General features: G+C 44.8%; 1 protein-coding gene, 1 long non-coding RNA gene and 2 pseudogenes across 2 annotated transcripts; 2 read left to right on the top strand and 2 right to left on the bottom strand.

The window, feature by feature from the left end:
- The first annotated feature begins 1042 nt into the window (after window positions 1-1042).
- Window positions 1043-2578, top strand: LOC101768720 (annotated as a pseudogene).
- A 2587-nt stretch (window positions 2579-5165) lies between these two features.
- LOC101768315 lies at window positions 5166-5871 on the bottom strand (annotated as a pseudogene).
- Window positions 5872-6164: 293 nt separating this feature from the next.
- Window positions 6165-7352, top strand: LOC101767909. The gene is made up of 2 exons (XM_012846738.1): window positions 6165-6622; window positions 6731-7352. Exons 1-2 carry the CDS (start codon window positions 6165-6167, stop codon window positions 7350-7352), a joined length of 1080 nt encoding a protein of 359 aa, XP_012702192.1.
- Window positions 7353-10545: 3193 nt separating this feature from the next.
- Window positions 10546-13420, bottom strand: LOC111257657. The gene is made up of 3 exons (XR_002678222.1): window positions 12750-13420; window positions 10821-12670; window positions 10546-10723 (listed from the first exon to the last, which is right to left on the bottom strand). It is a non-coding gene; the product is annotated as an uncharacterized LOC111257657 (long non-coding RNA).
- Between the last annotated feature and the right edge of the window lie 69 nt (window positions 13421-13489).

Below are 13489 nucleotides of genomic sequence, written 5' to 3'. Positions count from 1 at the left end.
GCAATCGCACCGTGACTGGCTCGCGAACATCGCTGGCGTGCGGAGCCATTTTGCCGGGCGGGGTAATTGGCGGGGCTGGGTATGCATCTTGTTGTGTCACGGTGCGGATTGGGGAGGTGGAGCTAGCGGATGAGAGGCGGCGGCGTGGCGTGCCGGGGGAGGCGAAGCTCGGCGCGGCATTGGACGGAAAGATGCGCGGGCAGGAGGGAGGATAGGGTCGTGCGCTCACTGGGCAGCCGGACGAGCGAGTTGTCTTGTCACAGCTGCCAGTTGGGCGATGGCGAAGAGCCGGTGAGGTTGCGCTACGGGGCGACGTCGCACTGGCGCCGCGGTGGAGCGTGCTCTGGCGCAGAGCGTTGCGCGAGACAAGCCAAAGGGGCCGGTCTTTGGGGGTGTTTAAATTCAAAATTTTGAATGGCACTTTAAATTTCTCCTTTCTAAAAGTTGTAGCCCTAACATCCAGGTTTAAATCCTGCAAAAGGTGTTTGTTCAAATTCGAAAGGTATTTGAAGATATGGAGCTCCAAACTTTGCTAGAACGCGCAGGATTCAGACTTAGGAAATTTTTCAGTTTTGCCGGTTTTGACCATTTTGGCCGAGTTTGACTTCATTTTAAAAGGATTTTGTGCAGATTTTGGCCTAACTCAAATAATAAAAGTTGTTAAGGACTTGTAGGACTAAAACTATTATATAAGGTTTGACTTGAGTTCACATACGAAATTTTGAGAAAAAGGGCTGCAAAGTTGGGGCTTTTCATGTTTTTCTTAATTTGCCACTGATTTGAAATTTGAGTTGTTGAATCTCTTCTGCTCAAATTAAAACAAAAATTTAGTAAGTAAATTTGTTAGAAATGATAAGTTTTACAACCCTTAGTTGGACAAAATTTCAAGTTCTTATATAAATTTTTGAATTTTGGGCTAATCACTTTTTGAGCTTCTTAGGGCAAAGTTGACCTTTGACTTGGTTAATTAGCGGCTAATTGCTTCTCTTAGGTTTAATTAAACCTTAATTAACCCTTGGTTGTTACACTAATATTATAGATGATGGCTATAATGTTCAAGAACCAGAAGATAACCACTGATGATTTCACAAATGCGGATATTCTTGAAGTCACTTATCCTGCTGTGGCAAAGAGGCTACAGGGAGATTGGATGGATGACCCTGCCATCCCTATAGTCACTGGTTTTCCTGGGAAGGTATGTGGTTCGACATGATTTGTGTTCAGGGTGTCAAGTTTACTTTGTTTGGATTCATAATGATGCCTGAGGTATGTGTAGCCACTCATGTGCTCTTTTGTTTGTTTTCATCATAGCTTTTTGTCAGCTTGATTTATAGATTCATTCATGCACGTATTTTTATTGCAAATGTTACATGTGGCAACTGATGTGACTCTTTTGTTTGCTTTCATCATAGTAGCTTTTTTGTCAGCTTGATTATATATTCATGCATGTGTACAGGTCTTCTCAATATTTGAAGATTTGGGCATCTCCGTTGATTGTGTGGCTACTAGTGAAGTCAGCATATCGTTGACACTAGACCCGTCAAAACTATGGAGCCGTGAGTTGATCCAGCAGGTAAGCATCTGGATAAAAAAATGTTCTTAGTTCAACTTTCACCATACAATACAACCGGTGCTCTAGTAGTACACAGCTAAAAATTTTACCGTGTGTTGTCATCTCAGTTCAGTGTTATCATTAGCTTGAAGTTTTGAGTTGCTTAGTTAAACCTAGATGAATATATACATTGCAACAGTGGGTAACCCACGAGGCAGGGGTATTTTGACTTAGAGAACAGATGATATATTGAAGTTGATTTGCTGGATTGGCTTCTGGTGGTTTTACTTTGCAGGTTTAACGTGGTGATTTTTTCAGTTTAGTAATTAGTCGAAACTGCGCTGTTTCCAAATTCTTATGCATGTTATGATTCTTTTTGGCAACAATTGCTTTTTTTATGATGATGTGGCAGGAACTTGATCATTTTGTTGAAGAACTTGAAAAATTTGCAGTTGTTCATCTGCTCCAGCGTAGATCAATCATCTCCCTGGTAGGAAATGTACAGAGGTCGTCGTTGATTCTTGAAAAGGTTAGAGCTACCCACTATATAGTTAGCAACTTGGCATCTAGTGATTCAGAACTTCAATGCTAGATCGTGACTAAAACATGAACGACTGACCCTTTTGCTGCATGCGAGGCATTCAATGTTCTGCGAAGACAGGGTGTTAACGTTCAGATGATCTCGCAAGGGGCATCCAAGGTATCCATCCCTCATGATCTTAAAACGAAAATCAAGTTTTTGTGCACATTCTAAAGAGCGCGATTATGCTGATTTTGTACTCATGCAGGTGAACATTTCCTTGGTAGTCAACGACAGCGAAGCAAAACAGTGTGTGCTAGCCCTCCATTTCATTCTTTGAGAATGGCTTCATGTCAGAAGTCGAGGGAGCTGATGTTCCCCAGAACGGCGCCTCTCTGAACTCCAATGGCGCTATATATGGAAACTAGTCGACTCTGCAATTGCATTCTCCTCAATTGGTGTACCATTGATAGGTTATCTGGTGATTCGTAGCAATTTATTTAGGTCACCCAAACGAATTCCTTGCTGTTGTAAGAGCTTTACCAAGAACAGTTTGCATGGTATGCCATTGCTTACCATGCGATCGTAGTAACCATTAAGCATCCCCAAGCTTATAAATGTATCAGAGAGTTGTATTGCATATGAATGTTATTAGAGAATTATATTGCACCCTTTGGGTGGTGATTAAGTGCATCTCTGCAGATTTAACTCTCTGGATTCACCATTATCGGATCGCTCATAATGCGTAAGGGAATGTGATCTTGGGTCTGTGTGACTTTGCCCATAGGCGTCCGACTAGCACATAACTTTTCTCCACCTCCATGCATCTTGTTCATACAGATGAATGTTGTGTTAACCCAAGAATGCATGGGAGGGCAACAAAACAAACTGAAAAATATGTACAGTGATGTTGCAAACAAAAAAATATACAGACAATGCCGCATAGCCTTGAGTGCATAGGCCATCCACAATGTATGCTTGTTGTCTGACTTGTAACCTAAGAGATTTCCATCTACATCTCGGTTACAATATTCTCATCTTCATCTATGCATTGATGTGTGTCGTTATATTCGGAAATATCATATACATCTGCTACAAACTTCCATGGACAAATTATTGGCTACGCCACCTGCCTACAATCTCTACTCAAACTTCTGTTCGTTTTGCCTCTCGAGCTTCTGGATCAGAGCATTCTTTTCCTCTTCAGGGAGGGCGTTGAACATGAAAACAGATTTGTCCCCGATGTCGTCCTTAGTGGTCAGGAACAGAATGAAACTGTCAGATTCGACCGATGGAGGAAAATACTAGCTCAAAATAATGCTAGATACAAACATGTCAATTGGAAAAGAATTTACCTTGATGGGCTGTTGGAACTTCCTTGCGGCGAAAATGGTGAAAAGAACCATCCACACTCCTAAAAGGCCTGACTTTGTGCTGTTATCCATCAAACCAGACTGCATTTGCGACCACAAATTGTGTAAGATGAGTGCCACAGTATGTCTCTTGTTCCTTGTTTAAGGAACAAAGACTAGTGCAGCTGGCAACAGTTTTGAGGCGGTGTTCTGATTTACCAGATGTCCGAGAAGAAGCCCAGGGATAACAAAGGTTAATATGCCAGCTTCCAATTTCCCATAGCAGAGACCTGTTGCTGTTACTTGTCAGTGTAATTCAGAAATTGGACTGCACACTGGACAATTGGACTATGATTCACAAATTGGAGCATGGCAATGGCAGGATCAACTGTAAGTGGTAGGGCATATGCTGACTACCAGCCCTCCAACTGTAATTGGAGCATGGCAATGGCAGGATCAATTCTTCTGCTAATTCAGGTTCTGAAATGCGTAGCGCACATAATAACACAGTAATTCTTTTTTGTTTCCAACGACTTAAAAAATCAATGGTTTCAATCTCCCAGTATGAGGTTTATCGTGCAGAAAAAATGGCACTCGCAGTCTATATGCGCTGAATTGAAGCTATGAAATGCCTGGAGACATACAAGGTGTCAATTAATCACCATTCTGTTCCATACAGTATAGTTGTTCTCCTTGACACATCCTATTCTTCAGGTTTCCTTGAGGAAAGTAAAGTTTGTGAGTGGTGTTGCGCAGATAAGGAACCAAAAGACCTTAAGGTTAAGGATGTGGAAGAGGACGTTCAAGGCTTATATGAGGATCACGAGGTGAGTCACATGCCCTCAGATGATGCTTTGAACTTCTATCTTCTTTACTGATGTGGGTTCAGCACCGAGAATCTGGTGTTACAAGATAGCTGAACTCTACTTACTGCTTTTATGATCTGAAACGGCGCGCTGCCCCCTTCGTTGACGTTGATCCCGGCGGCAGCCCCACCCCTTCGCGCCGATCGACTCAAACGGCGGCAGCGGCTGCCTCTTTGTCTACGGCGGTCTCCCGATGGATTACCTCGCTTGCGACCTGTGCGCTGAGGAAACGGAAGCACCGAGAACGCGTGGCTGCCGGCGGAACAGCGGCGGCGGTGACGCAGCGTCGTCGTTGGAAATCACAACTGCTTCTGCGCGATTCTAGTCGATGGCGTGCGTGGTGGAAAGCGGTTCGAATATTCCGGTTCCTGCATTCACTCGACCGTCCAAAAAAAACCGGACGCTGGGAGGAAAAAAAGAGACGCGCCGGTGTGGGCTGGGGTACAGTACAAATAGCCTAGGCTTATATATATACTTTATTTTATTTTTTTTATCAAGCTTACATAGATACATATAATAATAATAATAATAATAATATAAACTATTACAGTGGGTTAGATGCGTGCGTACGTACATACGTGTTCATCGTCTATATCTATATCTATATATAAAATAAGTGGGTGTGCGAGAGTATATACTTCCATTAAATACAATATAACATACATATTATATATGCATGCATGGTACGTTTATATATAAATAAATAACTAAACATATATTCTTAGCTTACTAATAATTTACATATCCGTTAGGCGCGGCAGAAAATCAACGATTTTTCAAGCGTCGAGCATATTTTCGACGCCGCTATTATCTTTCACTTTCCGAGTAAGATCCTTATGTTTACCTTTAGTAACACCCCACGGTTTGTTTGGGCTTTAGTCCCACAGGATGAGGAGCTTTGAGAGCGATCCCCGATCGACAACATACTTTGCCTCAGTCGGAGAGATGGTGGTCTCCTTCTCCCAGTTCTTGCCCCAGAATCTGTCGCGGATCACTTTGAACCTCATGGATTCACAAAACATCACCACAAACCGAACCAGCCCATCTTTGAGTTGGGTTCGTTTTGTGGCATAGAGTCGTACCTTGCAAGTTGCTTGGTGGCAAGTACGGCCGATTGGTTTCCTAGAGGAACCTGCCAAAGATTCTTGTGACCTCCTTTAATCACCTCTCCATAATTCTCTCGAATCGGTAGCACGATGGCTCCCGGTAAACATGTGAATCCGCCACCAAACTTGTACCAATAGTTAGTGGCGTTCCTGAAGCTAAGAAGATATAGATCATCAATGGCTATGGCCAGTGTCACCTTGTCTTGTTGTGCTTCCCCATCAACGTGGATGTAGATGGCTCGCCACGGAAAATGCGACGTTGTTGCCCGAGGACAACTTTTCCACGCACTTCTTTGGGGACGTATGGTGGCGTGCTCGTGCGCTCCAGCAGGTGTCTTAGCTTGCTGTACAGCTGATTGAAAGTTTCAGTCTTGAGATCAAAGTGGATATGGTGGATAGGTGGAGCTGCTTGGTAGCAGGGTGCAAAGCACTGAAAGCAGCAGGCGAGTACTAAAAAAATGTAAACCGGCGGCATGATCGATCCAGGAAAAAGCAGCATATATGCCGAGGTGTGGGACGACGATGAGGGGGCAGGCAGGCATCCTTTGCATATATGCCGAGATATGTATACCGCCGCCTGCGGCTGCACAATCGACGACGCTAGCTCCATATATGCCGGCGGCCCGGCCGCATGCATATGAGATGCATGAGATCCCTAAATTGAGGGCCGCGCCGGATGCATCGGATCGAGGAAACTGCCTCCTATACTAGACGCATCTTCATTGTCCGGCCAGCCGCCACACCTAGCTAGCCTCTCCGATCGGATCGATGGAGCAGTTAGCTGACGACATGCTCGCCGACGTCCTGGGCCGTCTCCCGCCCAGCAGCCTAGCGGCGTCACGCTGCGTCCGCAAGCACTGGTGCTCCATCATCGACGGCCGCCGCCTCCTGCGCGCCGACCTCCTCCCTCTCCGCCTCGACGCCTTCTACTGCATCAGCCTCGACTGCATCGAGCGGCTGACGTATCTCTTCGCACGCCCCCCGGCCGCGGCGCGTCGAATCCCCGGCGGCCCCCTCGACTTCTTGGAACATTACTCCTCTCTGGAAGTCGGGGATCACTGCAACGGTCTGCTCTTGGTGTGTGACTGCATGGTGATCAACCCTGCCACACGGCAATGGGCCGAATTGCCTTCCTCCCCGGAACCATCCATTGGCGACATGCTTGGTGGGGTCAGCGTCTGGGCCGGGACGACGGCGGATCAGGAGAACGACGACCACAGCTTTTTGTATCCAAAGTTTTGATGTGACGGGTGCTAAAAATAAGTTAGAGGAACCAAACCAGGCCTTAAAGTCAGCGCAAGATCAGGGCATGGTTTGTGCCGAACGTGCCACAGGTTCCGAATGGTGAGATCTCCAGCAACACGGAGCAAACTTGGCGCTGAGAGTGCTACCTTTTACTTGGGAAAATCAGAGAAAGGGGTGTACTTTGCGTTACTTTATTGGGTCTCTAACACGGAGCGAACTTGTTGGTGCTGCCCCCAGTTTCGAGTCTGGTTGCTTAAGGAGGAGGAAGAGATGAATGATGGAAATCACTGCAGTATTCACATGGAGTGGGTGTTGAAGACTACCATCAGCCTTGAACCGCTGCTAGCAAAACCTCCTCCTCCTCTTCACAGTCGTCACAGCTTTGCTGATGATGAATGGAGCGTCATCCGTAACTATAACGAGGAATTGGAAGCACCACCTGCTGCTGCTGCTGCTGCTGCACAGGATCATGACGACGAGTTTGCTGCTGATGATGAATGGGACTTCGACAATGCTGATGAGGTTGTCCATGAAGCCAACAAAGATAATAAGGCCGAAGCAGACGGGCACTACCCTGTTGATTTCCTCGGATTTCATCCTTACAAAGAGATTGTCTTCTTTTCCTTATCATCAAGGACAATATCTTATAATTTGAATACCTCAAAGGTTCAACACAGTTGGGCGGCCGCATCCACATACCGGTGGGCATGAGAACCTGTTTCCCATACACACCATGCTTGCTGACCATGGGGGAATTATTTGAAAACAGTTAATATAAGTGGCTGGCTTGTATCAAATATATTTGTTTAAACTCTGTTTGTTTGTTTGTTTATTTGGAGCTACTAGCATAAGGGATAGATGTTGATCCCCCGCCACTTGCTTATAAGTATATATGTAATAATCAGAGTGCCCATACATCTTCAACTTTATTTGTCAAAATTATCTTTCGTCATGCATATTTTGCTTTCATTTTTGTGGCGATAAATAAATACTCCATCCGTTCCAAATTATAAGTCATTTTGAATTTTTTGGAATATAGATTTTATTATCTATCTAGACATATATTATATCTAAATATATAGCAAAATCGATATAAAAAAAGTCAAAGTGGCATATAATTTGGAATAGAGGGAGTACCTTTGAATCACTGCCTGCATCTCGCACAAAGTTAAAGGCCCACTTATATATATAGCCACGAGCTGAAACGGTGTACACATAATTTTTCTTGCTATAGTTGAACGAACATTAGTTTGTTTCTATTGATTTGAAAATATAACATATAGTACAAAATAAATATTTGAGTTACTTCCTCCGTTCCAAATTATAAGATGTTTTGTCTTTTCTAAATACATTGCTTATACTATGTATCTAGACATAGTGCATATCTAAATGTATAACAAATGCTATGTGTCTAAAAAAGTTAAAACATTTTATAACTTGGTACGGAGCGAGTACTAGTTAACTATTTTAGTTACTAGTTGAATGCACATTGTTTCAATATAAATTCAAGCCATCCAATCACACCAAGTACAATGAGAAGACAGCCGAACCAGTGGCTTCGCATTTACTCTCAATCGATAGAACTTGCTGGTGGAAATAATGATGTCAAAACTCTCTACTTCCCAATGGCGCTTGAGCCCGTGCCACTCGCTTGCATTGGTTCGATAAGCTTCTCCCCAACTCAATGGACACTTGGGACGATCTTTAGAGGAAGTTTTCCGATAACTTTTGCGGAGTACTCACCCAACCGAGATTACTCGGATTGAGCTCAGAAGCTGAAAGCAGCTCCCCAACGAGAATCTCCGGGAATATTATCGACGTTTTGCAGAGATACAAGCCCAAGTTTTCGATATCACTGAAAGAGAGGTGATCGAACTCTTTTCCAACAGGATCAAGGAGCGATGGCAGTTCCAAGCTTTCTGCAATGACAACCCGGAAACAGCGGATGAGTCTAAAAAGCCTGGCAAGCCTAGGTGGTTTGAAGACTTACGCGGATTGCCCTGCCCCTTCCAAAAAAAACTCCAGGCATACTGCCGCCGAGTGCAGGCAGCCCGAGGATTTGGGTTTCCATAGCAAGGATGACAAGGGCAAAGACAAGGGAAATGTCCTTGTTTGGTTTTGGTAATTGAGTGACAACCTAGGTGGACTAATATGTGTTTATGTGAGAATACACAGGAGATTAATTAGTCCACAGGCACTTATGGGATGAAGAAGCTCATTGCACATGAGACATGACATGGAGTCATGTGACTAGGTGGAGAAGATCAAAACAAGACTTGGCTTGATGGACTGGTTGCAAGTGTGAAGGGCAAGTTAGAGGCTTTGAAGCGCTGGACCGCGTGGCGAGATGCTTAAGCAAAGAATCGGCGCCGATGGACCGAAGCAACGGTGAAGAGCAAGTAAGGTCATGATCGATGAACCAATACGTCACATGATGATATGAGGTGGATTATATCATTTGTGATAGTGTTGGTGCATGTGTTGCATCAACATTGGAGGAGATGGAATGAAATGCGCAAGGCAAAGGTATAACCTACAGGGCATTTCATTTCACCGGTCATAGGTGTGTAGAGAAGTTTATGACCAGGTTTAGGATAGATGGCCGTACTATCAAAAGGGGAAAACTTATTTGCATATCGGTCATCTAGTGCCACTTGAGCGATCTAACTTCGTGATGTTGCTAGGATCGAGTGGCGTGGTGAGAATAAGTGAAAACCCTTTGAAAATTGTTTGTGAAAATGCTAACTCACTCACACATACGGTGGTACACTTGTGGAGTTAACACATTTGCAAAGGATGAAGTGATTGGAGATAAAGCAGACGCTGGCCCCTGTGGGACCGAACGCGTCCAATGCTTAACCCTAACTGTTGGTCAGTCTGCCGAGACTGACCGGACGCTGAGCGAGTCCGGTCATGTCTGACTCCTCGTGTCTAAACTTACAGGTACATGCATTGGTTGTATCGAATTTGCAGTGCAGGCTGCAGACATCTTTTAATTAATTATTTTTTTGAAAAGGTCTCTCCAATCCAATTAATATAAGGCTTTGTTTCAATTTGATTTAGAATTGTCGTGAACTCCACCCTTGTCAACGAAAACTGTAAAACAAATTATATTTATATTTATATGTGTTTGTACTCTATCAATTTCAGCTTCAACTCATGGTTTTTTGGTTGCATTTTTATTTTATTTTTTGTAACAAAGGGAAGAAAGAAAAGTTGATGCATTGGCGCTGCATACCACCGTGCCACCGTGGCATTGAGCGAGTATGCAGGCCGGGCCGGTCCCGAGACCCGTACCGCCGTGAGCCGCCGCGCCTCGCCTCCGCATATGCTGATGCTAAGCATCACGCGCGCACAATTTGTTGGGCTCCCACAGCTCGATCTGACTCGTGGACGTCGCATAGCTTTTTCCTTCCTAAACAGAAGGAATGACGGCCGCCGGCGACGACCAACCCGGCGCGGTGCCGGTGCGCGGCCGAGCCTCCTGCGCGTCCATCTCTCCTCTTAATCCCTCTACCAATGTCGCGTCATTCTCTTCTAATGCCGCCTCGTACTCTACCTCATCCTCTTCGGCGTGCTCCATCTTCCGCGTCTTCTGCAAGCAGGGACGCATGGTGATCACCGACGAGAGGTGGTAGGCCTTGCTGACGAGGACCCTAATTAACGACGTGCCGGTGCTGGCGGTGGCTGTGTGCGGACCGCAGGGAAAGGTTGTACTGCTCAGGGGGCACAAGCCCGTGCTGGGGTTCGTGGGCGGGCACGACGACGGCCAGGTGCTGCTGGAGGCGATGACTGGGCATCGCTAGCTTAGCGTCAAGGCCATCACCGATCACCGGTTGCTGCACAACTATGTATGTCACTTTTATCTCAAATAAAATAATGCTTGAATTAATATATAGTTTATTTTGTAATATCAGCCTGATGATTAGTATCTCGGATCTCCCCATATAGATATGTCATCTGCGTGCTCCATAAAAATGCAATTGGCATTCTTTCAAACATTCCATTCCTAACAGTGTCTTGATGCATGGGCTTTCACGTCCAACAGGGGAGAAGCTCTTCCAGATATGATTAGTCAGGCTCTGTCAGCGTGCAAGCAATGCAATTCATTAGCTATGAATAGGAGGATCCTTCGATTTTGAGTTGGTAGTTAAGCAGCTAAAACCTGGCTGTACATACTTGAGGGTGTGTGCTCCGGCTCCGGTTATTACTATAGCAGCAGTACTGTAGCATGGGGCCAGTGGAGCTGGCTCTGTCGGCTCCTCTTTCGAGTTCATTTTTAGTCAAAAAATAAACTGCACCGCGCTATAGTGCTTCGACAGCAAAATGATCATCGTAGTGTGAACTGCATCTCCAGATCAACCAAGCCAAAAATTCATTCAGTTCTGATGTGTGAAAATATCCTCTCCCTGTTGGTTCACCAGTGGATCTGAGCTTTAAAACACAAACTGGATCCCATTGGTTTATACAAGAGTGAGCCATCTCATCTACTCGAATCCACAGCCAACAGAGACAGCACCAACAACCCCACACTCTCAGTTAAATTATCTGAATCCAGCCATTGCATTCGGGTTGTCATGGACAGCTGCAAGGTATAGCACTTGAAGAATAAAACCTTTTCCTTCTGGATTCTCCTTACTAATGACAGCAACCACTCCGGCTATCATTGGGAATATTTGATGGCTGGACATTTCTGAAAACTTCTGAATAAACTGAAGTAAGCTTGATAATTCACCAATGCTAGAGGTGCAAACACATTAGAATATATCTCCAAATACAAAGATTCCAATGCCTAATACTAGTCAGATAAACAGTATGCCCTCTTGTAGCCAGCATACATCAGATAAACATCAAGACATAATGCAAACTTCAAATGTTTCTCATGGTGCTTAGAATGTGAGAACTTGGAGGGCAGCTCATCTGCTTTTAGATCAACTGACAGGATTATCTTCTCATTTTCAATGTATCCTACACCCATGGCTAGTTGTTGCAGTGAGCATTTACTCATCTCCAGGTTAGAAAGCATCTCATCCCAGACATCTCATCAAACACTTGGTAGTCACTTCATGCTCTACAGTTAAGAACCACTGATATGCGGGAGCAGGTTATTGACCTTCTCAATAGTGGTTACACACACGGACACATCCGAGACCTTGTCAAGTGTTTCCTTGGCATTCTGCAACTTGATGACATTGGAAACCTCCTTGAGATTTTCGCAGTGGTATCCCAATTAATGGGCTGAACCCATTGCATTTCCATGACAGTATTTGTTTACACACACCAAGCAGTTTTTAAGTCAACAAGGAGCTGAAAACTAGGCACACCAGGATCCCACTATCTCATGATAGATAAGCTAAGCAATACCACATTATCATTGTCTGCAAACTTGCTAGCTCTTAGGACATAGAACTTTCACTCCGTGTGAACCATTCCAGGCCCATGAAATTATTTTCACAAGCATTGACTGAGGAGATCCAATTCCATAATTTCCAGTGCTTAAGTCACTTCTTCTTCTCCATGGTGGCAATGCATTGAAGACTTGAGAAGTGATAACCAGTCTTGCCTTATAGCACAAATAACATACAGCTCTCACCAATCATATTTCCTGGAAGCTGATAGCATGACATGCACAATTCAAATTTCTGATGTGTTGTTTATCTTACCTCCACAGTCCCACTCTATAAGATAGCTGATTAAGGAGGTACCAGGGGGACAGACCTATTAACAATGGAAGCAACCCATATAATAGAACTTAGGCAGGAACAGGTTAATCACTTTTTTAATGCTTTTCATTCAAAAACTTAGGGCTTTTCTCTCAGATCCATATTTTTATTTTCCATGAAACAAATGCAAAAAATGTATTTCATAGCAGTTTTTTTAGAAGTAATTATATTGCTTCTTGTAATTGATTGGCCAACATTGACACAAGAGAATTACTTTGAAAGATCTGGAGAACATAATACCTCAAAATTTGATCTCACAAATACCTTGAATTCATCAAACTTGCCTGATGGATCAGGGGGGAAATCCTGAAGGTTTGAAAACGTCAAATAGCAGATATAAGGAGCTCAATGATCCTCCATAGTTCACAGCTGAGGAGCTCCTTACCTCTTCCCAGTTGTTATTCAGACATACATCCACAGTGATCGCACCTTCCAGTATAATAAGCACAAATACGATGATCATGTACTGAATGCAAGTTTAAGGGAAAAAAAGACCGAATATAATTGTCAGGACACATTGTACTGAACATTATGGAACTCAAAGAATATGACTACAATTGGAGGCTTGTGTGAACAAGTAGCAGCCTGCACTCTCCATTCGGTTAATCCAGAAGAAAATATAGCTTCTGCACCTAATTGAAAACCTTGATGAGCCAGCAGCAGCTGCTAAACTAACCGCATGTTTCGTTGGAGGGTTGAAGTGGGTTGGGACGAGTTCAACCCACTCATCCCGCGTTTGGTCGGAAGACGATGTGGGTTGGGTCCAACCCATCCATTCCTCCAAAACGGACCACTTCTCCTGGCGCGTGCTCATCTCACCGCTCGTCACCTCCCGACCCCCCGACGCCCCTCCCTCCTCTCACCCCTCGACCCCCCGACGCCAGGCGCAGCGCCGGCTCCCTGACCTCCGCCGCCGCCGCTCCTCTCCCGGCCGCAGCTTCTCCCTGCCATGCATCTCTCTCGGCCGCACTTTTTACCGGATGGATCTCACCGGCGCCGCCCCTGAAATCCGCCGGCACCCCTGACTGCGCCGCCCCTGTTACTAGTATGTTGCAGATTTGGGTCTAAGGCACGATTATCATGTTGCAGATTTGGGTCTAAGGCCGTGGCCCAAAAAGTATTTTG

This window comes from Setaria italica, chromosome VI, assembly GCF_000263155.2.
Source record: "Setaria italica strain Yugu1 chromosome VI, Setaria_italica_v2.0, whole genome shotgun sequence".
In the NCBI taxonomy this organism is placed as follows: Eukaryota; Viridiplantae; Streptophyta; class Magnoliopsida; order Poales; family Poaceae; genus Setaria; species Setaria italica.
Note: the sequence above shows the minus strand (reverse complement) of the source record. Positions and strands in the feature narration are given on the sequence as shown.